This window comes from Anomalospiza imberbis, chromosome 1 (genome assembly GCF_031753505.1).
Source record: "Anomalospiza imberbis isolate Cuckoo-Finch-1a 21T00152 chromosome 1, ASM3175350v1, whole genome shotgun sequence".
NCBI lineage: Eukaryota > Metazoa > Chordata > Aves > Passeriformes > Viduidae > Anomalospiza > Anomalospiza imberbis.
This window is the reverse complement of record NC_089681.1, coordinates 26,352,514-26,377,901: the sequence shown is the minus strand read 5'-3', so window position 1 is coordinate 26,377,901 and position 25,388 is coordinate 26,352,514. Positions and strand designations below refer to the sequence as shown.

At 35.1% G+C, this 25,388-nt stretch overlaps 1 protein-coding gene across 4 annotated transcripts in view; it reads right to left on the bottom strand.

Annotated features, from left to right (window-relative positions):
- MMP16 (matrix metallopeptidase 16) overlaps nucleotides 1–25,388 on the bottom strand; it is a 168,658-nt gene that overhangs the window by 70,976 nt on the left and 72,294 nt on the right. For 3 of the 4 annotated variants that reach the window (XM_068185477.1, XM_068185488.1, XM_068185482.1), the window contains 2 exons: nucleotides 15,297–15,445; nucleotides 7,070–7,192 (listed from right to left, as the gene is read on the bottom strand). In XM_068185477.1, the coding sequence (XP_068041578.1) occupies nucleotides 7,070–7,192; nucleotides 15,297–15,445 (272 nt within the window). The remainder of the gene's footprint in view (nucleotides 1–7,069; nucleotides 7,193–15,296; nucleotides 15,446–25,388) is intronic. The other variant, XM_068185498.1, reaches the window with a different exon arrangement.

Here is a 25,388-nt window from a genome sequence, read left to right as displayed (position 1 = left end):
CAATACATAAAGACATTTAAAAGACATTTCTGCACTGCAAAGTCATTATCTTTTTGTTGTCTCTAATAAATAAAAAATTTTAACTTTTTAAATCTCTGGTTATAAGACATTTTCTTCAGTCTATTGAATATTTTCTGTGATTTCTATTCAATTCAACCAAATTTTTAATGCTCTTTTAAAACTGGCTCTGTCAGAACTATAAAGTACTGCAGTACTGATCTTGCTGTCAGAGAGAAAATATCCTCTGCTGTAGGCATGACTTTACTCTACATGATTTAAATGTCATGTGATTTAAAGTGCTTCCTGTGATGCCCCTTCATAATTACTTGCTCATCAGTAATTTTATGATCAGTGTTGACTTGCATTTTTGGTGATTAAAAAAATATTGGATACACTGTACCAACAAACAGCCCTTGCAGAACCCCTCTCTGAAAGCTCCTGACTTTGAGAATTAGGGTTTTTTGAGATGTTTTAATTAGCAAGTACATACACTGATGTCTGTGCCCCCTGAGAAAGTACAGAATTTTGGAACCTGTCCTGTGACACGAAATGAAAACCACATCACAATGGCACACTTATACTGCCACTACCAAAAACTTCACTGTTGCTATGCTAAGAATATTCCTTACAAAGCTGGCAGATATACTCTCAGTCAAGTCCTGCTGTGCGCTCCCTAAGCACGTGTATTGCCTGAAGCAGAGCTCTTTGAAGGATTAGAGCCTCTGTTATTTGCCACGTATAAGAAACATGGCAAATGAATCAACAGGCTCCCATAGAAAATAGAGCATGTCTAGAAAAACTGAAATATTGATATAGAAAAAGTTCATCTGAAATATACAGCTTGGGCTTTGGGGGTTCTTTTAAATCTTTTTTTTATTTTTTTTTTTTTTTTTAGGAATCTTAGTATCTGGTCAAAATCCCACTTCGGTATTAAGTAAAAAGAAGAAGGGTCTTCTGCTATTATATGTGAAATGAGAAAATGGATAAAAATGGATTGGAATTTCATATTGGTGGTAAATTAAGTAATTAATTTGTCTGAAAGGGTTTGACTCACACGTTAAAACCTATCATTTTACATTTTCTTGTATTTCCAGCACACTGAATTAGGTTTCAATTAGATTACAAATGAGGAATTGAGCCATTGGGCTAGTTTCACACTTGCAAGCTCGAATAGACTACCTTTGATATCAAATATTTTCCATGGGATTCAGCTATTGACTTACTTTTGAAATAGCATTCTACATCTCCAGATTCTCTGGAAAGTAATTATTTTTTTCAAAGCATACTTTCCCTATTAAAAACAGAGAGACTTCTGGCTTCCAAACCAACATTCTGGAGTGGGCAAGATTATACTGAAATGTGTAGCTTGAAAGAGATTACATAAATCAGCAGTTATTCCTATGCAAGAGTATTTACAGAAAACAATTGTCCACTTTTAATGTGTTAAACAAAATCCAGGTTCACTCCTAAAAGAGCAACACAAACACTGAAATTGCCTTGCTGGGAACTTTGTTTAAAATAATTCACCAATGCAGAGATATCTGAAACCCAAGTTATGTTACATTTCTTTCATGTTGTTTATCATACAACTTCCAAGGGTGGAGTACAGTAAAATCAACCCATAAAGACAGTCTGTCAATTACCAGAGATACTAGAATTCATCTTTTAAAAGCCTTCAGTTTAGACCTATGATTGCAATAGTAAATAAAGTCTCATATGAACCCTTTCCTATTACATTTAGATCTACATCTTGGATCCAGCAATCACCTGAAATAGTGGTAACTTTCACAGGAGCAAAAAAAAAAAAAAAAAAAGAATCTTACACTCAACAGGTCCAGATAATGAAACTTAAATAGAAGTAAGTGTAGGATGTGACAACTCATAACCACTCTTATTGCAAGGTGAAAGCATTGCAAGACAAAGCCCTTCATAATAAAAAGCCATCTTTTTTCTAAGTATTCCTTTCCTAGCCTCAATGTCTAGTGATCATTTCATGACAAAGTTTAAATGAGAGAAAGATCCAAAACTGACCTTGACCAGACTGGCAGTGCAACTTTATAAAGAGGTTGAAGATACTGTAATTACGAAACAAAAGGCAATTTATAAGATGAAACATTAATTTTCATGCCATTTTTTATGAACTAAAAAATTGAGTGATACTTTTTATAAATTTTGAGAGCTGTTATTTTTAGACAACCACAGCCATGTATCAATTGATTATGCTTTTTTGTGATTATCATTGCTGGTTTTGTATGATTTTCAACCTGATAGTTGCTTCAAGCATTATAACTTTAAAATACATGTCTTCCACAAGAACAATTAGATTTTATCACTGATATGCACTTTTCACGTTCATGTACTATTTCTACAGCTGCCTGAGGAGTCCTGTTTTGAGAGTTATTCTAGAATCCTGAGTCCTATTGATTTCAGAAAAGCTTTGGGTTTTCCTTCCCTTCCCACTCCTTTCCCAGAATATCCTAAAAGAAAAATTATATGTGTTTCACTGACATATTTTTGGCTGCATCAGCTTTAGGAGCCTTGCAAGATTGTCAGGATATACCTCACTTGACTGTGTAAAATCAGCAATCTGAAATTTAAATAGATTGAAAGAGTAGGAATTTCAACTGAGTAGGTAAAAAGATGCAGTCAATAATCTGTTTGAAGTAAGCTAGTTAAGATCTCTGCTTGATATGAAACTGTTCAAGTAAAATGAATTGATGCATATATTAAATATGAATAAGTTGTTGACACAACCTTTTTATTGTCATTGATGTAAATCAAACCTAAACTGAATCAAAACTTTGGGGGTTCGTTTGTTGTCTTCATGATTTTTTGGGTTGGTGGGTTTTTTGTCGTTTGTTTGGTGTGTTGGTTGGTTTTTAATCACACTATAACTTTTATTGAAAGTAATAAATTACCTCTGGCCAAAAACATATTTCATTTTGCACCATAATTTCTCTAGAAATTGGTTTCTATGAAGTTGCTTCACTAATCTCTCACTCATGTGAGGTTTTTTAGCTTCAGGTTTTTTCCAGTTTCAGTTTGCTGACTCTTTGTAGCTACAGACTAAGAGTGCTATCTTGGCTCATATAGCTCTTGCTCACGTTGATTAAACCTAAACCAGAACTATTACTTTTGATTTTCTGTGGGTTTGATTTTCAACCTACTGCTGTGATGATTGAAAGAATTTATAAATATCTTGCTTCTTCATTTTCATGGATAACATTCTCCTCAACATTCATTAAAAGAAGATGAAATGAGAAAGGGATGAGATTTCCAAGACAAAAACCCAAGATTAGCAAAATACTTGACAGATAAATGTTTTTATAGGAAAGCTATTTTAAGAAATCCGATGTCATAATATGCTACTAGGTAATCTAAAATCAATAAAATGCAACATAAACATGGATTGTGTTCTAAATATTACTTTTTATTAATACATTCAAAAATTTTTGCTACTATGAATCAACAGTATTTTCAAAGTTTTTTCTTAATCCAGTATTTCCTTACTTTTCAGGGTGGATTTCAAATATCCAATAAAAAAATTTCTCTCCATATTCTACACAATAAGGACCATTCAGACTATAGAAATTGCATAGTCTATTGCTAACAAGCTAAATAAGACTTTTCATTGTATACTGAAGCTCCCAGCTAGCATTCATTCATTTATCTGAACAGCATAAAGTTAGACCTGTTCAAATCTTTCATCTTCTTTCAGAAATGAAATCTAGGATATATCTAACTTGTTAAAGGAAAATGACAATTATCTGGGGCTTGACCCATTGTCCACAGAAGTCAAGAAAAAGATGAAATTATTTATAGTGGGTTTGGGATGAAGCTATTGACTATCTACAGCTAAGTTTCCTGCACCAATTAAATTATTACATATTTCTGATTGATTGAATTTGGTATTTTTCTTACTTAAGCAAGAAAAAATAAATCAGAGTAGCTTTTCAATTATTATTTTATTTTAAATCATTATAAGTTCTAAGTCATGGTTATAAATCAAGGCAAATATTTTAATTTTACAGAACATTCTCCAATTTTACTTGCAAAAGTATTTTTCAGATAAAATAATCTGGGCAATTGAGAAATGACTGACTGCTGGAGTTCAGATTATGAATAGTACGCACGGAGTTCTCATGAGGAGGGCTTCATATTCAATGATTCTCTGTCTAAAATAGACACATAAACATTTATATTCCATTTTTACAAAACTGATAACTTTATTGATTCCCATTGTTGCTCCTTTTTTAAGGTACTGGATTATTTACTTTCCTAGCAAAAGAGAAGGTGATTATATTTCTGAGAATCATATGTGCTTTCATAAATACCCCCTTAACATGTTTTATTAATATTTAATTTTTAAAAATCAGTTCATAGCTTTCTTAAATTTCTTCTCTGATTCTGTACAATGTTCAGAGCTTGTTGTGTCACCTGACACAGCCTAAAATGATAAGGAAAGATGAAGACTGTATCATTAAGATCTCTGTAGCTTTTTCTGTAAAGGGGTCATAATTCTCTTGTACTCTAGATTTTCTCTTTCACCCCTTCTGGCTGGTAAAAAGTTTCAAATACTTACTTTCTGTTTCTCTCTTTGTAAAAGGCATGCTACTCTATAACATATGTACTAATAATGTTCACAAGATTTTTCAGCATGAACTATACCAGGCAGAAAAATACTGTAAATTTCATCGGAAACAGAAATTCTAACAAACATCACACATCAGTTCAAATGAGAAGAAAGCTGCATTCCCTGAGGGAGAGCAAGCTTAATTAATGCACCACATTGCACATTCCATGCTGATGTTCCCAGTACTGGAAATCTGTATTTCGGTTCTGTCTGTAAACACATTGCATTCTAAGAATAACTATCACCTAAGTCCAAAATTTAATATGTTGCCAAAAGAACATAATAAATGTTCAAAATGTGTTATGGGGGAAAATACATTATTAATGTAGCTTCTAATTATAATTGTAGTTTTAAGTCGCTTCTTTGAAAATTCATCTTGAAATTTTGCAGAACTGTTTCAGTTGGAAAACTTACACATTGAAAATATGGAAAAGTTCCAGGGCAATGAGGGGTGGGGAGCTTGCTTTTGGGAGTATTTGTTATGGGGTTTTGGTTTTGGTTTCCAAAAAACTGTAAGCTGTAGCATGCACTGAAATGAAGGTGAAATTGCTTTTTCTGTGGAGGAATTAGCATGCACACAAACTGACTTAGCATGCACACTTCAGACTGCAAGGTTCAACTGGCCAGGAAGGCACAGAATGCAGCTGGAAACCTGCAGGTTATAAAGAGACTGAGGAGTGGCACAGAGAAAAATGGAACAGATAAATGATACTAGAGATATGATTAAAATTTTAGGAAACAAAGCAGGTTAAAATGTCATTCATTTAACATGTCATAAGCCTGTAAGCAGGGAATTGGTGAAAAGTGTGAAAAGAATCTTAGGTGTTTTTTTTTTTTTTGTCTTTTTTTTCTTTGGGTTTTTTTCTAATTCAAAAAGATAATATAACATCTTTTTCTTTATTCTAATCACATTTAGGGTTTCTATTTTAAATGTCTTTTGTACTGTAATTCACTGCAAAAAATATTACACACTTATTGACTTCAAAGCTCTGTTTGACTGGAGGTCTTGCAAAGTGAGAGAGAGAACATTTTTGAAGAGGGGAGGCAGGAGATAAAAAACTGCTATAAATTTTTCAAACTGAGAAAGATTACTAGATAGTTGTCAGTTTAATACTGGACACCTTCATTTGTTATTTGGATTAATGCCTTGGATGACAGTCCAAAAGATATAAAACTGGTAGGATTTAGACTGTTGTAAAAAATCCTGTAGTGAAATAGGGAATCAGACTCTGTTCAAATCAAAGCGGTAGAAAACTACACATATGAGTAGATGATTACTCATGCCTTCTAAGTGTGCACACACTGCATTTAAATTCTAAAATGCAAATAGATGTAAAGTGCTCTAGGTGGGCATTTTTATTCTAACCAACTATAAATTACATTTACATTAACAATAAAAGACTTCAGCCAGTGCAACATACCAACCCCAAGGCAGTCAGCTGTCTATTGCTTGGTTATATCAGAATGTAATGTCTTAAACTAAAATTGTCTAATTCAGTTATAAACCACAGCAGTGACATAGGGTTACTAATGAAACTATATCTTCACCAGGGTATGAGGAACAGTCTATATGCCAATTGGGGCTTATGAAGTTTAAATTTAATACTTGTACAGGTTCATGAATAATGGCACCAGTTAATGAATTTGAAAACTATTTTATCCCTCAGAACTTACCCCTGTTAGATATTACAGGAATCCATGATGAGTCTGTGTAAACTTTCCCACAGTTTGTATTGGAATCCTTGGTTTGCTGAGAGATTATGGATTTTATATTATATACATGATGACACTTTCTCTGGTTGACAGAGCTCTAGTGAGTACATCATGAAAGTTTCCATCTAACTTTCCCTTCAAGGCCTCAGTTTTGACAGCAGGCACACTGTGCTACTACATGCCAGACTCAGGAGTTATACAGATGTACTGCCCTGCAAACACTCCTATACCCATCATCAACTAGACTGGAAATGGTTGGGTCAGTGACTCATCAAATTATAATCAAATAAATTTCTACTTAGAACACACCCATAGGCATATATATTTTGCAGAGACTGACTCCTTTCAATATCCTATTTCACATATTTAAATTAGAAATCTGAGTTTCATTACAGCACTCCTAGATTCAGAGCATTCTTCCCTGAGAAGTTGCCAAGAAAGTTGAAAGGTAACCTTAAGAAAATACTGGGTGTTAAATTGATGCTGTAAGCTTCTGAGAATTTACTGGCTTCTAAATATATGCAATTTTAATCCAAAAAAACAACTTGGTTCTTATGCAGCACATACATACTTATAGGAGGTATCCATTGTAGCACTTCTAAATCATACAGTAATAATAAACTTCTCAAAGTATTGAAAAACATTCAGGAATTTATCTTGACTTTAAATTAAAAGTCATCAGTATTAGTGACATTTGTATACCTATAGGAATATCTTTGGTACCTGTAAGTGATATGTTTGTGTTGCCATTTCTGTCCTGTTAACGCATAGCGTTTCCGACGAATGTTAAATTTGGAGCTACCTCTTGTTTGGTCAGGCACACCACATCGAGGTTTCTTCATCCAGCTGCAAGAAACAGCACCACACAGTTAAAGCAACATGGAAGAAAAATCATAACCACTGCATCCCTAATAAAAACATGTAATTATCTGTATATATAATTTTATAGAACATATAAACTAATAAATACAACAGACTGTTGGCGTACTTTTAATTCAAGATACTGAAATTGCTACTTTTTTGATATTATCAAGTTCTTCTATCTTGCTCTTTTTCCACAAAATGAGAAGTATCTCATTGCAACTGTAAGCTCCTAATGGAGATATTTAACTCAGGAATTCTTGCTTAAGAATATTTAATGTTCTGCACAAAATCAAGCTGAAAAATCTAAATCACATACAATAAAAATGATCATAGCAGCAGCACTAGATTTCCCGGAGAAGGGCTGTATTTGTGCAGTGCTCTGCAATATTTCATTGTTTTCCAATATTTCAAAAAATTTAAACTTGCCAGCATTCAAAACATATTATAATTAAAATGATATCTAATTCAAAATTATAATTTCCACAGCAATATCCTTGAACTGTTTCTCACTTGTAGTGTTAGGCACTATTTAGTTCAAAGAAAACACAGCTGAAGTTATTTTCTATGAGTTGAATGGCTGCAGGACAATTTACCATCAGGAAGAGACTAAGATAAAGTCTTTTACTGCATAAGTAAAAGACATATCTCCTCTGTTATTTTTTCCAGCTCATTGGACTACATTTGTATCATGCCAAACAATTACTTATGTAAAAGCTATAGGTTTTCAACGGCATTTACCAGAAAAGTAGTCATACCCTATACTCAGGCTTTCATGGATGAATTTCTGACCACTAAACTGGCATTGTTTTGTAAATAAATGTACACACAGCAGCTGTGTATATGTGTGATTGGATGACAGAAAAGTAATTTCAAATGTCATCTCAGAAAGTAGATTCCCTTTAAAACATGCACAGGTAATAAAAAACCTCCAAATAAGCAAACAGTCAATCATCAGCCTCACTTATTTAGCTAAATGTGTAAGAAGTGGTTTAAAAGTACAGTTATACTTGGAACACTTCATATATGAAGTAGCTATGGGTATATAGCAAACTGGTTTTCAAAGGCACAAGTAGGTGTTAAGCTCGCAAGCCTGTGGGAAAGTACAAAATTTTCTTGATAGTACCAAGATGGCACTGCACCCTACTTGCACTGATAAGAGCTTGCAAAAATTCTGATGTGAGACAAATCTATTGAGTAGTACAGGTTAGGAACTAAAAACTAAAAGCTAAAAATTTAATTGCCTTAATTGAAGACATCAGGTTTGCAATCACATGTTTCAAAATAGAAACATAGAATGATTTTTTCTAATTTCTAGTCAGAATATTTACGTATAGCCCATAAAACAGCTGATATGCAAGGAAAACAATGTTCCTGCCCTAGTGCCTGCAAAAACCATACTGCAAAAATTTAAAAACCTTTACCCCACCAGCATTCGCTGAAACACCCTGCAACTTTACTTCAGGTTCCTTTGTTTTTTGAAATAAATTAACAATGCAACAAAGTAGACATTAGGGATTTTTGGGATGAAATATTACTGAAAAGTTTAATTTGCTCTAATACTGAAAGAAATGAAGGAAAGAAGTAGACCTCTGTTACAGATCAAAAGGCAATAATATTCTTAGTAAAATAATCTATGTGCACTTCATGTGATTAAAATTGGCTCAGACCTTCGAAAAGTTTTAGACACATTGTCAGTAATACTTTTTAAGAAGGATATATAAAAAGTATGTTGTTGAAACTGCACACACACATTGCAGAAAAAGATGTAAACATATCAAAAATTGGTGATCTCACCTTAAGGTGATATCCCTACATCAAGAACAAGAAGCAAGGAATAAAGCAAAACCAAATAACTATTATATTTTGTTAGAAACAGTGTACGAAGATATTGTAAAATATATATATATCACTCATAGTTGTAGCATTTCAAGGGCAATGACTTAAAAGCCATTGAATTAACTTTCCCCTCTCCATAAAGTTTACATTATTTAGCTTAATTGATGGAGACCTATTTTAATAACAGGGTTTGCTCACTGGCAAGCTAGGGGAAGATAAGAGTAAATATTCTAAGTTCTGAATTTAAAAATTAATCTTCAAAGCTATTGAAATAATTTCTCAAGTCAAAAGATTAAATAATCTTACAGAAAATCTTGTTCATGTGAATTTTTTTCACACTTTAGAACTAATACTAAAAGTCAAGAACAGTAGGTAATGTGGATTCAAAAGTCAACATTGTATTATCTTACTAGAACTACTGACAATCCTTTTTTAACAAAACAAAACGTAGCCCAAAATAACATGTTATGAAATTCAAGCAGTCACAATTTGTTCTTGCATTGATTTTGAAGTAGTATGTTCCTATCAAGGGTACATGCTTGTACCCTTATTGGTTTGGACAGGGAGGGGATATTCCAAGTTGTCATGCTGTCTGGACCATTAATGTTCTTACTACTGTTACATGAGGTCTGGGACTGTAGTTCACACAATATAAATCCAAATATAAATCAGATGGAAGTCATTGCATGGGCAGTTCAGTAGCTTTCAGGAAATTATCTTCATGTAAAATTTAAGGAAAGATGCAATTCGCAGCTGAAGATTTGGAACATCACCAAATCTATCACCTAGATTTTAGCTGAGCTAAATTTAGAAGTCGAATTTTAAACAAACTAGTGCATGACTAGTATTGGAGCTCAGTACTTTTGAGCACAGAAATGAGGCAAAATGTTAAGAACTTCAGACACACCAATTTTCCTTTGATTTCTATAACATTTTGATTTTTTTTTTAATAGCAATTGTTCTTACACTCACTGGGAGGAAGACTTCTCTTAGTAATAATCATTAATGCTCATGACATTCCAGATTCTTAGCACATAATATCGTCTTCCCTTGGGGGAATTGACAAATAAAACATTGATTTCTGTGTTCTTCCAAATATAGATTCTTCTAATGTAATATCATCAAGGTCTTCCATATTCCTGATTGCTTGTTAGAGTTTAATTTTTTGACATGTTTTTGAAATGTTTTGAAATACATTTAATTTTTAAAAGGTGCATACAGGTAACGACTTTGCCTCTCTTTCATCACTTTGTTTTTGAACTTGTAGAAATCTTTTCTGCAGCAGCCCTTCAAAATTAATATTTTATAAGTACTCAATAAAGAGGCTTAATTGTGACTAATGTTCTCTATCTGTACACTATGTCACATCACATTCCTCTTCTAACTCCATTAGTTTGAATCTTGAGGAGCTATATATGTCAGGAAAATTTAAATATTTTAGACTCACAGCAAATCTAGAAAGATTAAAAGAAAAATATGCAGCAAAACTGCAGTAGAGAGATGAAACTGAACTTCTATCTCAAGCCAGTTGCCTAACCATATTTTGTTCTTTCTTTTCTAGAAGGAAAAATCTCTTTCTGTCTCTTATTTTTTTTAAGCCTTCAAGAAAAAAATTTACCCTCACAGGATCAAAACACTAAAAACCATACCTTTAGTTGAAGGCTCCAGCTGCTTTATCCCTTTATCAAAATTGACCTTTATCCCTTTATCAAAATTGCTGCTAAGGTTGCACAATTGTTCCGTTGTTGTTGGGCTTTGGGGGTTATTTGGGACAGAGTTATCGCAAAAAAGGAAACTAAAAGAGTAGGTTCAACTTGACTTACTGCAACTTAACTTAGTGGCTGGACAAACTATAGATGTCTATTTAAGAAAACTACTGAATTATACCCTTAAACTTCTATTGAGGAGAAATAGGTATGCCTTTCTTTCTTTGCTCACATAGCCTGCTATTACAGGACTTTTTTGACACTTGCTAAGTAATAGGAAGCAGTCGAAGAGTGATGTAAGATGTATTTCAGCCCTGATGATTCCTTTTTTAAGACTTCTCATTGGATATTTGCTGGGGGTACAGCCCTTATATATAATTTTGTACAAAAAAATTATTAATTTGCTAAGAAAATAAACCTCTGGATCAATTTCAACAGCTCAGAATTTACTTTGTGACTGATAGTTAATATTTAAACAACAGAGTGCATAAACTCGCTTAGAAGCTCATCTAAGCATTGAAATAAACATATTTGCCATTTATTTCTAAAGGATGACATTAGAATAAAATGGAAGTTTTATTATTATTGCACAGATTTAGTCAGCATCCTGTACATGACCATTCCATCTGTATATTCAGAAGTTTGCAGGCTACTCCTCAAAAATGCAAAACAAGTCTTGGGAATAAACATGTATAGTATTTTTAAGAAAAGACAACAACTAGTCTTTTTCTACAATGTTTCATTTAGGGATGCAGAAGACCAGGAATGCCAACAGTGGGTCCAGTTTCAGAAATGTCTTTTTCATGAAACACTGACTGTGTTTCATAATATATAAATGAAATACAGAAAATACTGTGGCACTCCATGCAAACATTAGACAGTATTTTCATTGGGTTAGCCAATCTCTTGGTACTTGTATTCAGAACTTCCCTCACATTTTTACACCATTATGAAGATGTCTCTTCCTACCACTCACTCTTCCTTACCCCAGCAATAAGTATGTATCATTCTTTCCAAGACACTTGAGAAAAAAAAAAAAAAAAAAAAAAGCAAAACCAAGTGAAATCTGAGTAGTAGGGAGAGGATGAATACTGTACGTATTTATGCATACCAAAATACTCATTGAGGGATTTTTTTTTTTTTCAGAGCTGCAAAATCCCTCCAGGAGACATTTGATGGTGCTGTTGCTGTAGGACATTATTTCTTTGTTAATACCCCCAAAGCTGGTTCCTATGAAGTAGCTACTATAACTTTTTTAATTGTTTGTCCTTCTGAAGACAAAGAGGCACATCATAATCTCTTCTCAAGATATGTCAAGGAAGCAGGTAAATCCTCTTGCACAAGATGAGAAGATATTTTTTATGAGGTTCCTGTTTTATTTATTATTTGCAACACCAGCCTTGTTAGTTATTGCAGCATATTAATCCCAGAGAAACAAATTACAAACTGGCACATATTTCTGACCTAAAGAGTATATATGCTTTCTGTATAGATGAAAGGCAAAATAATTGCAAAAAATTACAAAATAATGCCACAAATGAACAACTGAAAAATAATCTACCCTTTATTACGTATGCATATCTCCCATGAATATTCAGTGATGTGAACTGATGGTACCTCAAGGCCAGAATTTATTTAAAAATTCGGTTTTTATTGGTTTGTTTTTTCAACACCATTGTAAGTGTGACAAGCCTTTAAGAATCAGTTCTGTTCCTAACTTGACTCAAGTTAATGTGACTCCAAATATCTAAGTAAATGCCGCATTCATCCAGTATGAGTTACATGTACTTAAGAATTGCAATATATTAAAGTATCTTCCCGTGTAGAAGAAAATCATGCATCAAAATATCTCCAAGACTCAGTATTCACCACTTTATACAATTAATATTTTGAATTGTAGCATAGATGGATTTCTTCATCTCTGAAATTGCAGAAGTGTAGAATATCTTGGTGGCCAAACTGCCAATTAGCAACATTAACCATCTCCCTTTGCGTTTAGAATTTTGGATTGCTTTGTTTTGTTTTGTTTTTTTTTTTTTTTTTCAATTCCCCAGCTGATACTCTAAATTGAGATGGCCTCTGCTTTCCCTTAGGTTACCCCTTTCTGTCTCTTCTGCACTGCTGTGAACAGACTATTTTTCTTTTAGTGAAATATATCATCTCTGATGAAGCTGCTACTAACGTGTCTTGAAAAGGGTCCTAGTTACTGGCAGCACTCTCTCCTCAAAGGTCAGTCACTGAAGCTGTATGAAGAGCACAGACTCTTCACCCTGCAGAGGACCATAAACACACTTTTGAGCATGGCTCTCTCACAAGGCATTTACTGCTATTGCACTGCATGGTCTAAGGTCCTTTAAATTCCTAAACTGAGGGATGTGTGATCAACTCACCTCCCCTGAGGGCAACCACAAAATCTGCTTTGTTTTGCAATGCAATAGAGTATGTGTCAGTGGAATAAAATGATTTTTCCAATCCTGACAGAATTTTTTGTAGTCTCTTCCCTAAACTGTAAACTATAGCAAAATCATTAATGTCAGCTACATTATCATAAAAGAATAACAAAAGATGACCCATCAGGTTGGGGGTGGGAAGTGGGAAATGAAAGACGATTTCTCCCCCCCCCCCCCCAAAATAAGAATTTTTGACCAGTAAAAAGATATTTCACTGAAGCAAATGCAGTGACAGCATTATTGAGTTATTGCTTGCTTTTCAAGCAAAGTAACTTCTTCTGAAATCACAAGATAATCTTTATCACAATTCAACTGAATGAGTCCAACAAGCACTTCAAATCAGAGAAGAGTTTAAGTTTGAGAAGACCTCTACAATCATTGATTCCAACTCTCATCATGGCACTGCCAAATCCACCGTAAAACCATATCCCTAAGTGACACATCTACACTTCCCTGGGCAGCCTGTTCCAATGCTTGACAACCCTTTAAGTGAAGAACTGTTTCCTAATACCCATCTAAACCTCCCCTGATGCAACTTGAGCCTTGTCCTGTCACTTGTTACCTGGGAGAAGGGGTTGGCCCCTGCCTGGCTACAACCACTGTTGTGGTGTGTTTTGCTTTAGATTTGTGTTTGCCCACTATTCTCCTCCCTAATCTCTTCCCCTCCTACGTTGCCAATCTTCCCAAGCCCCTCCCTAACTTCCTCCCTCCCAAGTTGTCAATCTTCCCTATCCCTATCCCTTTTTCCAGAGTGTTCCTTGTTTATCTAGTAGAGCTCAATGCCCCATTTGTTACTTTGTATTATTCCCCTCCCCAGCTCTCCCTGATAGGTTTATAGAATGTTAGTCCCGCCTTAGACTCCTCCCCTGCCATGCTCTCATTGATTAGTTGCCCTATACCACTCCCCCTAAGTTGTTGTATAAAAACCTCTGCATACCCCCTAAGTCTTGTTTTGGGGTCTTGGATCCTCATGTCTTCCACCTAATAAACCCACCCAGTTCTACCCCAAGACCGATGTCGTCGTTATCTGTTCCTGCGCTGGACCAAGCGATAACTGGGAACAGCAGAGATCATGGGGGGAAAGTCGCGCCCCTGCTGTCACTGCCCTGCACACTACGACAGAGCACTGCAACAAACCACCTTCCAGGTAGTTGTAGAGAGCGATAAGGTCCCCCCGAGCCTCCTTATTTTATGTTGAACAGCCACAATTCCCACAACTGCTCCTCACAGGACTCGTGCTCGAGAGCCTTCCCCAGATACGTTGCCCTTCTCTGTACATAGTCCAGCATCTCAATGTCCTTCTTGCAGTGAAGGGCACAAAATGGAATGCAGGATTCCAGGAGTGGCCCCACCAATGTGAAGTACAGGGGCATGATCACTGCCCTGATCCTGCTGTCTTAATCCCAGACACATTCTCTTAATTGTATATTAATAGTCTTTGTTGTTTCACTTTTTGGGGCACATTTTTTAAATTTGGCATAGTATAGAGTTGTTTGAAAGTGTCCTTTAATAGCTCTGTTTTACAGAGTTTCTCTGTGGTGTCCATTCTGTCACCAAAATCAGGCACTGAGAGCCTGAAACAATTTCAGAATTGCAAAGGGCATGAAAAACTAATTCAATTTTACTGCTTGTTAATATCATGACACCTGTTTTTTTTGTTACTAGAAGCCACTAAACAAATGGGCCAGTGGAGTCTGCCAAATTTAATAAATAAGAAGAAAGAAATTTACACTAAATTTTTTCCAGTAAAACAAGACTACTTCAACTGTGATATATTTCATGGATTCTTGCCAGTTTCAAATATGTTTTTTCCTTTCCACAACGATAACCTTTTGGCCCTTACTTTAGGTAAGCCTGGGACATCTTGTTTACAATCACTTGCCCAAAGGCAGACAGCAGTTAGGCAGGTGATGACCTGCTAAATGAAATAAAAAAGCTGAAGAAAATGAAAAGGCAAGGAAGAGAGAAACAATTTACCTCCCCATCTGAAGCTGCATCACTATTTGGATACTCCAGTTACACTGCTGCTTCCCAGCTCTATTTTACCCTGCTTGAAACAGAAAAGTCAAGAGCAGTTCAGTTCTGGTTACTTACTCAATTGTGTTCCTGTCCACTTTTCCTGTCATATTAATGCCATAGAACTGCTGCATGGCAGCTATAGCTGATTGCATGGTTTCTGCAGAGCGCAACACCGACATTCGGGGGTCAGTTGGTGGAAGGTAGCCATACTTTTGTAACCATACCTGCAATGACAAGTGCAGTGGCTATTAAATAGAAATTAGAGGTAAATAAAATGCTCCCTACTAATTAGTTGTAAACCATACATAAAGAAGCTTCTAATTCACCAAGTATATGTTCTCTTAGTTTGGGTGCTTGGATTTTTTATTTATTTTAGCTACAGATTAGAAATTCTTTGGAAATTTTATTTCACCTTCTTTATTAAAGATTCTGTTGCTGTAAGACAGAGTTTTCTACCCAGAAGCCATCTCTCTTTATTATCTGAAACTGCCTGCTTCAATTATTTATTTAATGTATTTATTTATTTATTTGAAGCTACAACTTAAGCACCTAACCCTGTCTCTAGGCACTTCAAGTAGTGTTTTAAGCAGACAAGATATAAATCTACAATATATGCCACATACAATTGACTGCCCACAGGGCACATAATAATATTTGCCATCTACAATACTAAATCCACAATAGCTCACACATTTACACTAAATTGTTATTGTCTCTCAAAGAACATGAAAGAGAGGGTAGGGAGACATTCAGCTTTCTGACAAGAATATCAAAATTGCATACTTATAGGCAAAGAAGATGTCCAGGAGATAATGAAGTAGCAGAGTCTGCCTTCACTTAGAGAAAACTCTCTCATAAGAGGAACTGTTTTTTTTAAATCAAGATGCCAACTGCTTATGCTCTTAATTGTGTAGAAGTGTGAGGTCCAAATTACTGAAAGCTTTATGCATTAAAGCCACTATCTTAAGAACCCTTGGACAAGCCCTCTGAAACATGCTGTCCTCTTGAGGCAACGTTTCATAAACAAGTAGCTGCAGTCATCCTGTTTCTGTGTATTCTCAAAATCAAGACTATACAGAAAACAGTGAAAGACTTTTGAGGAAGTGAGGGCACTGATACAGCTTTAAAAATGTCTTTTCATTTGAGGGCTAGAAGTACTCACAGGAATGAAAGGTACATATATTGTCAATCTACAAGACTCAGTTAAAATTGCTGCAGTTTCACTCCCTCCAGTAACAAAATATTTGTGACCCCATGAATCTGATCTTCTGTTCTTTAACAAAAAAAAAAAAAAAATCAAAATTGATTCAGCCACCTCTTTCAAACACATCGCATCACAATTCACAGATTCTGAATCATTACATTAATGAACGGTATCCACCCACCACACCTTATAGTGTTTTGTGGGCTCTCTCTGCCTCATACAACACTTCTGGGTTTTTACCTGTTTGTATATACTCTGTTTATATTTAGCCTAACACCAACCTATGGATCTATTTTCAGTTTTAAATTTATCTTTCTGAGTCCACCATTTCAGTTTTGCTACAGGTTAACCATGGTTGTGATGCACTCCTCTTTTATGAACACAGTGAAGATGATCACTTCAAATTAACTTAGTATTAAGGTTCACTTGCCTAACACTGAATCTGCTTTATAGGTGAACATTGGCTCAGTGTAAGTAAAAGATCAAACTGGAATTAAAGATAGTGGAAATCTTCAAGTTATGAGTTCAGATATTTCTAATTTAAACATGTTTACCTTAAACACACATTTACCTGTGCAGTTCACACACAAACGCAACACCACAAAATCACAAAATCACACAATACTCTGAGTTGGAAGGGACACACAAGGATCATCAAATCCAACTCTTCAGTGAATAACCCACAGGGATCAAACCCACAACCTGTTTGTGAGCTCCACACAACAGGGAAATACAACAGGACAGGGAGGTATAGACAGGATTAAGACCCAGACTAATGTCTTTCACGTTCACACTATCTCTACATACAGGAACCATTCAGAATAAGAAAATGTTGTTTAATAGATGGGAAACGTTTTTATTTACAATATAAATGAATTGCTACAATCAGTACCTACATACAACTTTACATATTCATACCTTCTTGTACTTTGCAGTTTTAAGGGAGAGCTTGTGTACATTAAGTGTATGCAAGATTTGGGCAAGTACAGAAATAACTGTTTATGTGCCACTTTGCAGATGAAGCCTGTTCTTCCCTACATTATTGGAAGATAGCTCTGAAAGGCCAGACAGCCTGAATGTTGGCAAAAGCAATGTACTAAGTGGAAACAAGACCACAGAACTAAGAAATAAATAAGTTTGACAGAGAGTGGATTGATTTCAGCATAGTATGTAGAGTCTCTTTACATTAATATTTACAATGAGTACATTTAGGTATGAGGTTATTTTTATATTCATCTTTACAAGTCAGTGATATCAAAACAAACAGGGAAGAAAAATAGTTCTGAGTAGCATATCACGGTTATGTAAAATGGTGCCACCTTCTCAGCAAGAATTTGGTATGCAGACACAGACTAGGGCTTTTTATGAAGCTTTCAGGTGCTAAGGGCAGAAAAAATTGCTTGGTAAGCTTGGGAGGTCACCTATCACCATGCAAAACCATCCTTACTGCAGCACAACTGAAGAAATCAGAAGTATGGGGTTGCAAGAAAGAAAACATGCCAGAAGTTAAACCTTCAGATATCTCAATTAGAAAAGCTATTAATACAGAGAGAGAAAAAATATCTTGGGGACTACTGCTCATGGGAGAAGTGGGGCAGAGACAACAAACTGGAATCTAGGAGAGTGCCACTGCAGAGACACTTGGCAGAAAAGGAAAAGAGGGTTGGCTCAGAAACAGCAGGAGAGGACAGTATAGCCTTTCTCTATCTAAAAAGTCTTACATGCAAGGTAAGTACAGGATGCCTGAAAGCCACCCCCAATCATTGAACAATGGAAGTAGACCACCTGGGTCTTCCCTCAGCCATCAAAATAGACTAGAAGTCACAGCCAACATACTGGAAAGTCAGATGACACTCTGAAAGTAAGTTTCTTTTTGAAAATTCAGACAAATTGACCTCCAGGCTGGTGAATGAGAGCTAGTAGCACTTAGTGTTACAAAATTCTTCATCCTTATGAGAAAGGATTATGAAACAAGGAAAAAAAACCAGAAAATCTGGTTCTGCAGTTTTCTGCAGGAAGAATAGACACTTTGGAAGGACCTTGGCTCAGACTACCAGATATCTGAAATATGCATCTCAGATTTTATTGTTCATAGCCCAAGTGCTGTGAACTATAGAGGATAAGCTTCACTTAAAGCCCAGATAATATATAGGTAGGCAAAACAGCAAAAAGGAAAAGAAACAGTATGAGAAGGAGAATGAAATGAACAAAAATTCTCTTGGTCTTGTACTTTTGAGGCAAACCATAAAAGAAATTATACACAGAAGAATTTTCCCCTCCCCTCTACTGAAATTAGACTTAGTCTGCCTTTAAGGTACTTCAGAAATGACAGTGTCTTGGCAAGCCTCATCCTGAGGAAGTCTTTGGAACAAATAGTGAAGTATATCCATCTAACATGTAATGTCTTGGATGCCAATGGAACCCTTTGCACAGACCCCAAGTAGGTGATAGGTTTCATTCCTTTATACAATTTAAGAAGATAAAATACTGCTACTTCAAGTTGAGTTTTTGGGCAGGACTTTCTTGTCCTGCTGCAAAATGGGATCCATGGTATCTCTCAGGTAATCACAGAAAAACACAGCTGGAAGGCAATAGGTTCCACCATTTCCCTCTCTAGTACAGTGCTTTAGTATCCCACTGCTCTGAAGTTTCCTTTAGAGTTTAATTCTTCTTACTAGAATTTAAGCCTATAACTTTTTATTTTACCTGCTACAGGTAAAGGGAACCAATTGTTCATTTCCCCTCTGAAGCAGCCTTTCATGTATTTGAACTTTCTGATGTGAGTCACTCTTTCTACTATTTCAAAAATGAACTAAAGAAACCTCTTTTGCTTAGTCATATTTCATTATCTGCATTAACCTCCAGAGAACCCGAATCTAAAATCTATCTTTACTAAGCATCTGCTTGCACTAATTTCTATGCTAGTTCCCATTGTTGGGCTATTAACAAACACTGAAGTTTAGCTGTAGTGTTAGGAGTAATTCAGAAGAACATGGACACCCAAATATTTCATTTTGGAAAGAAAAGCAAAAAAAACCCAGAAAAAACAAAATAAAATTACCCTAAAATATTTTTATTCCATAACAGAACTTCAAGGTTTATTCATCTAAGCATTTTAAATTTTTAAACCCATGTTTTACACATGAAAAGTTTCTTCAGCCTAATTCCACCTTCTGCTTTCATAATCATAAACAAGAAACAGAATCCATTGGTGATGAAATCTGTAGACAAGACAGGAGTTTGTTGAGGACCTGACACTTCTGCAGACATCTATGGAACCTGTAAGTGCTCAGCACATGAGCTGCATCACCTTCCAGATTTTGGATGTCATCGATTAGATACATAGGGTTTGGGGCTTTTTAATGACATGATGAAAAAATATTTTCATTTTAGTTTGTAACTTATGCTATGCTGTGTGGATCATCTGGCTATGGAACAGATAGAATTTTTCACATGGCTGTATTTTTTTTTCTTTTTTAAAGAATAAAGAATGGGCTAACTTAAAGTGTATTAAACACACCAAGGAATCTCAGTCATTCAGATCTTTGCTAGTTTAGGAAGAAAGACTGATCTTAAAAACAGTATGTTAATACCAAACTCTTATTAAGAACAAGGAAAACTGATGTATTATCACTAAAGATTAAACAAGAATATTATTAAGATAATCAGAGTTTCAGAGACATTACTGATTTCTAAGATAGAAGAAAGCTTAGCAACAAATTACTAATGTTTCTGAATGACAGTACATAGTATAAGCTACAATACAATTATGTCCTATGAAGCTGAAGGCTTAGTAAATCAGTCTAATAAAGCACTAATAAAAACAATTTCATAAATATCTTCAGTAGAGCAGCTACATATAATTATTATTCATGTATTCCTATTCCTCTTTTAGATTTTATCTGCAAGCAGAATTCCTATCTGCACTGAATAAAACTGTGATATTTCATAATTTCAAAATATTTTGACTTCTGTTTTTTAATACACTTCCACACTATAAGTGAAATGATTTTAAGTGTCTGAGTAATTCAGGAGATTTGTATTTTCAAAAAGCACACATTTATGATTGCAACTTACAGAGATCACCACAGGATTTAGTAGTTCAAGTGCTGATGTAATTGTGAACAGGATTGAAGGCTTTAACTACAGTAAAGATAAATAAGCTAGCTCTAGAATTAGTATCCATATTAACAAATTATTTCTTCATTTAGGTCAAAAAATCATGGCTAATGGTGTGGTTTAATTACAGACCTGCCTGTCACAGCTAATACAGACTTTTCAGTGATAACTTGATAGACAGATAGCCAGAAATAAACCAAAGTGTTTACACAGAGCATTATATGAAATCTTCTGATGTCTTGCCTTCCTTTTGCCTCCAGTGCCAGCAGTTCCTCATCAGTGGTGTTTTTTCTTCGTAACACTGATGTGAATGGGTATACGATGCATGGCATATAGCTAGTAAGAAAAATACTTCCAAGAAAAAGCACACACAGTCCAGGAGAGTCTACCTAGTTTATCACTAATGTCTATAGAACAAAAATAAGAATTATGATAGATAAAACAGAAGTCTAATGGTCCTGATTGTTTTAGTACCCATGGTTTTAAGTTGAGATAACCAATCCTTAACATCCAAAAAACCAGTTTGCATGTTCAGAGTACACTGAAGCTCACAAACATATCAATTTTTTGTAAATTGTATAGTAGTGTGGAAAATATCTTAAAATGAAGGAAGCATCTTCAGACCAAGAAATTATCTTTTTTATTGCTTTGAACATGCCAGAAAGAAAAGGTCAAAACAACAACTTGCAAAATTCCGTTCTCCACTGACATAAACTAGAAAGTGACCAACCTATTTTCTTGTGAATTATTGTGACAACCCCCCAGGAAACAATTTACATGTGACACTGGCACATTCTTAGACACATTAATGATGGTAATCTTCACTGGGGATTTCAAAAACTGCAGCAGGGACTTAATAATTCAGACAAGTCTGTGGGATATCTAGGTTGCAGCCTGCACAACAGTAAATACTTAGATACAGTACCAGAAGTAGCAGAATTGACCTCAAAGTGGGTCACAGAAGAGAATAAATTTGGCTTCACTGGGTTCAGTGTTGCTGCAGCTAGTCAGTTCAAAATTATTGAGGCACCTCCACTGTTCTATTTTGTATCTGCCTATTGTATTTTCTGTGTTCTAGCTACAAAATAGATGTGAAACTGAACCATCTTACCATATTAGTCTCCGACAGTATAAAACTAGATTTACTAACACATGATACTGCATGTCAGCAGAGAGGTGAAAATCTGAAATTTCCCCACTCACATGTATGGTGACACAGATAATTTTAAAAGGGTACTCCTCGGTGAGAGGCAGCTCAGGAATGAAGACTGCAGCCCAAAGCCAGAAGCTCTGCATTGTAAGTGACTTTGATTTCAAACTTGGTGTCCAAGAAGTGACAAAAGTAAAAAGGCAAAATTTATTCAAAACTGAGTGCTGAATTCCTCTCATTTGTAATTCAAGTTCAGTTTAAATATTCTAAATAATTTCCTTTATTTTCCCACACTTACACATGGGAAAATCAATGTAGTTTGAGAGCAGCAGAAGTGGGAGGTGTAAAAGAGCTGTTGGGAGCACCAGGCCAGAGCCATTTACAGATCCCAGGCAGATGGGAATCTACCGGTAAGCAGCAGATGTGGGGTCTACATATAGCACTGTCCTTCAGCAACTGAAATATGCCTGGAACAGAGATTAGACACTACTCAGCTCCAAAGGCAGAAGCTACATTGTTTATTCACTATTTCTACTGTCTGTGTGGAGAGTGGGTTAGTGGCATAACAATCTGACACAAATCCCTGGCCTGGAAAGAAACTCTTGATCATTTCCTCAAACATATTTATAACTGACTTGAGAATGTGGACCTTATTCATTAGCTGCTCAGAGAAATTTTCTTCAATCACTAACAGAAATCTCTGGCAAAGTCTGGCAGAGGCCCAGACCAGTGGAAATATTTCTGCAAATAAAACTTCTAGTAGATGTAAATACTCAATCATACAGCTCATGTTAAAGGACTCTATCTCTGCATCTTACTAGAATTTCTATAGCTTCTAGAAAAATATTAAATGCTCTTCAGGGATAAGAATGCTGTACTGAATATTCTGATTGAATTTGTCCTAACTGTTCCCAAAAAAAGAAAAAAAAAAGAAACTTATAAGGCCATGAGGATGAATAAGGGACTAAAGCATCACTCCTATGAAGAAAGACTGAGAAAACTGTGACTTTTCAGCTTAGAGAAGAAAAGGCTCCAGGGGTATCTTATCTATGTACACAAATATCTGAAAGGAAGGAGCAGAGAAGATGGAGTCAGGCTCTTTTCCACAGTGCCCAGTAAAATGACCAGAGGTTATGGCTACAAACTGAAACACATGAAGTTCCTTCTCAAGTCTAAGGAAACACTTTTTTACTGTGCACTGGTAACAGATTGCCCATAGATGCTGTGGTTCCTCCATTCTTGGAGATACCCAAAAGCCATCTGGATATAGTCCTAGGAAGGGGATTGGAAAGAGTTCTCTTTCTACAATAGCCATTCAATAAGACCTTTGGTTTATGAATGTCAAACTAACAAAGACCATGGGTGCAACGTTGCAAGTTTCTGCCTGATAGCTGAGCAATTGTATACATTTAGAAAGAACTGTTGTCTACTCTTTTGATAACCCTAATGTGGAGAATGGAGACTGCCTACAAGATTCCATAACCTCCAGTTCCTTTAAGACTCAAACATTTTTTTTTTGCATCTTTCTGTCCCTCTTTGTGTATATTCTGAGAAGTTATTCATGTGTTCCTACTGACATTCTTGATCTTTCCTGGGTTTAGATTTTTCTTTTTCTTTTACGGTTTTCTGTGACTCATTATATGTAACCATAGAGTTCATTCAGATGCTTGGATCCCAGAAAACCACTCACTAGATCAAGGTGATATAGGCATATAACAAAAACAATGATGAGTCTGGAGTCAGAGCAATTCTGGTTGAACCAAAGGCCTATGAGGTGTTCCTTGGAAAATCATCACTCACTTTTTGTTAGCAAAAATGAGTGATGCCTCCCAGTGTTCCTCTTCACAGCATTGCAAGTATTTAGACAAGGCTTTGAACATATCAATCAATATATAAATGCAACTGTTGTTTGGTGAGATATCAAAAATAAGGCAAGAGTTCCCAGTAAGTCTTTCACCACATTCCAGAAGATCACCCCATCTTGTCATTGCCTTGGTATTAATCTTTGACCCCTACAGCTTTGCAATACCTCACTTGCAAACTGATTATTTTGATCTAATCCAAATAGATATTGATGGCATAACTTTGACTATGCTTAGCATCACAATATTTTAGGGCAGAGTGTTTATTCTTATAAAAAAGGGAATCAGGGAACTGAACAACAACTAGGGAAACAGAATTTGCTGCTTAGATTCTACAGCTTAATACTTGCTTGAACTTTTGTTTCTTCTGGTTTAGATTTCTCAAGAGAAAGCCTATCTCTCCTCGGACACATATTCTAAACAATCAAAGCAATGCATTTCATCATGAATTCATGAGGACTGCCTCACTGCTTCAATCGCCATCCCACAAGCGGGAAAGTTTCCAAGTGGTTGGCGCTAGCTAGAAATGACCACATATTTTTTTAGGCTCTGAGAATATCATTGCAGGCAACCATATAGGAGGTGTACACATCACTAAAACTTAAAAAAAAAAAAAAAAATTTCCTCGTAGGCTGTAAAACCATTAACAGCAGCAGTAACACCAGAAACAAACTTTATACTACTATAAGACTGAAGTAAGAAATCTTAGCTATTTGGTATGTCTGTCTTCTATGGTGCAATTATAAATTACATGCTGTGATGTAAATCAAAACAAAAACAAAACTAGAAGTGTATTGACCAAATATACAGTAATGATCACTTTCCTTATTATATATCCCAATAGGTTGTTTCAAATAATTTTACAAAAGTACCAAAACTTTGTCCTAAAACTTTTATGTAGGAAACCAACAGATGGTGGTGTGTTACTTTAAAAAGGCTTGTAGGAAGGTAGACTATTGTAAAAAAGGAAAAGGTCAATCTACAAAGTTCCTCTGGGGAAATGATTAGTCAAACCATATTTGGCTCTTGGTATTTGAATCCATTAGATAAAATAGCTTTACTATTATAATTTATGCAGTTTCAATTTACAACACTGAAATAGATGAAATGCAATGTAAACATCTAAAGGACATGTGACTTGAACAAACTTTTTTTATCCATCTTGCCTTTATTTAATTTTCTTCATTATAATAGTTTTTTCTCATTTTACAAACATAAGAAACATCATATTCTGAACCACTGAAACATCCACTAGATATCTACATAAATGTTTACTGAATAGATATCAAAAATATGAATAGTCTTATATTAGGAGTTAAACTAAAATTGCATTAAAGCAAGAGAACAGAAATGCAACAGCACAATGCATGTTTTTGTTGATTTATACTTCATAGGTTTTTTATTACACCTTTATAAATAAGATTGCATGTAAATTCATACTTTACCACACATAAGCAGTGTTTAAAAGTCTGCCTGCAGAAAACCAACTAGTTATGCCAAAGTCAAGAATAAAGTTGCCTTCAGTGGAAACAGGAGGTACTTAACTGAATCAGTTAGCTCCTTTATTTGGATGAATATCACTTTTATTTCTTTCTACTTATTTTTAAGCAATTAATGATGTCATAACTATCAGCAACATAAACTTTAGCACAGTATGTTTGTTTACCACGGTCAAAAGAATTTTTAAATGTAAATATATAAATATATGCTATATCCACTTGTAACTTGAATATATTATTTTTTTTTCTTCTGCTTTTCAAAGTCAGATATGTAAGATGCAAAATTTCAGATCCTGCACTTCCTTGCTGGACGTCATTGCATATTTTAGAAAT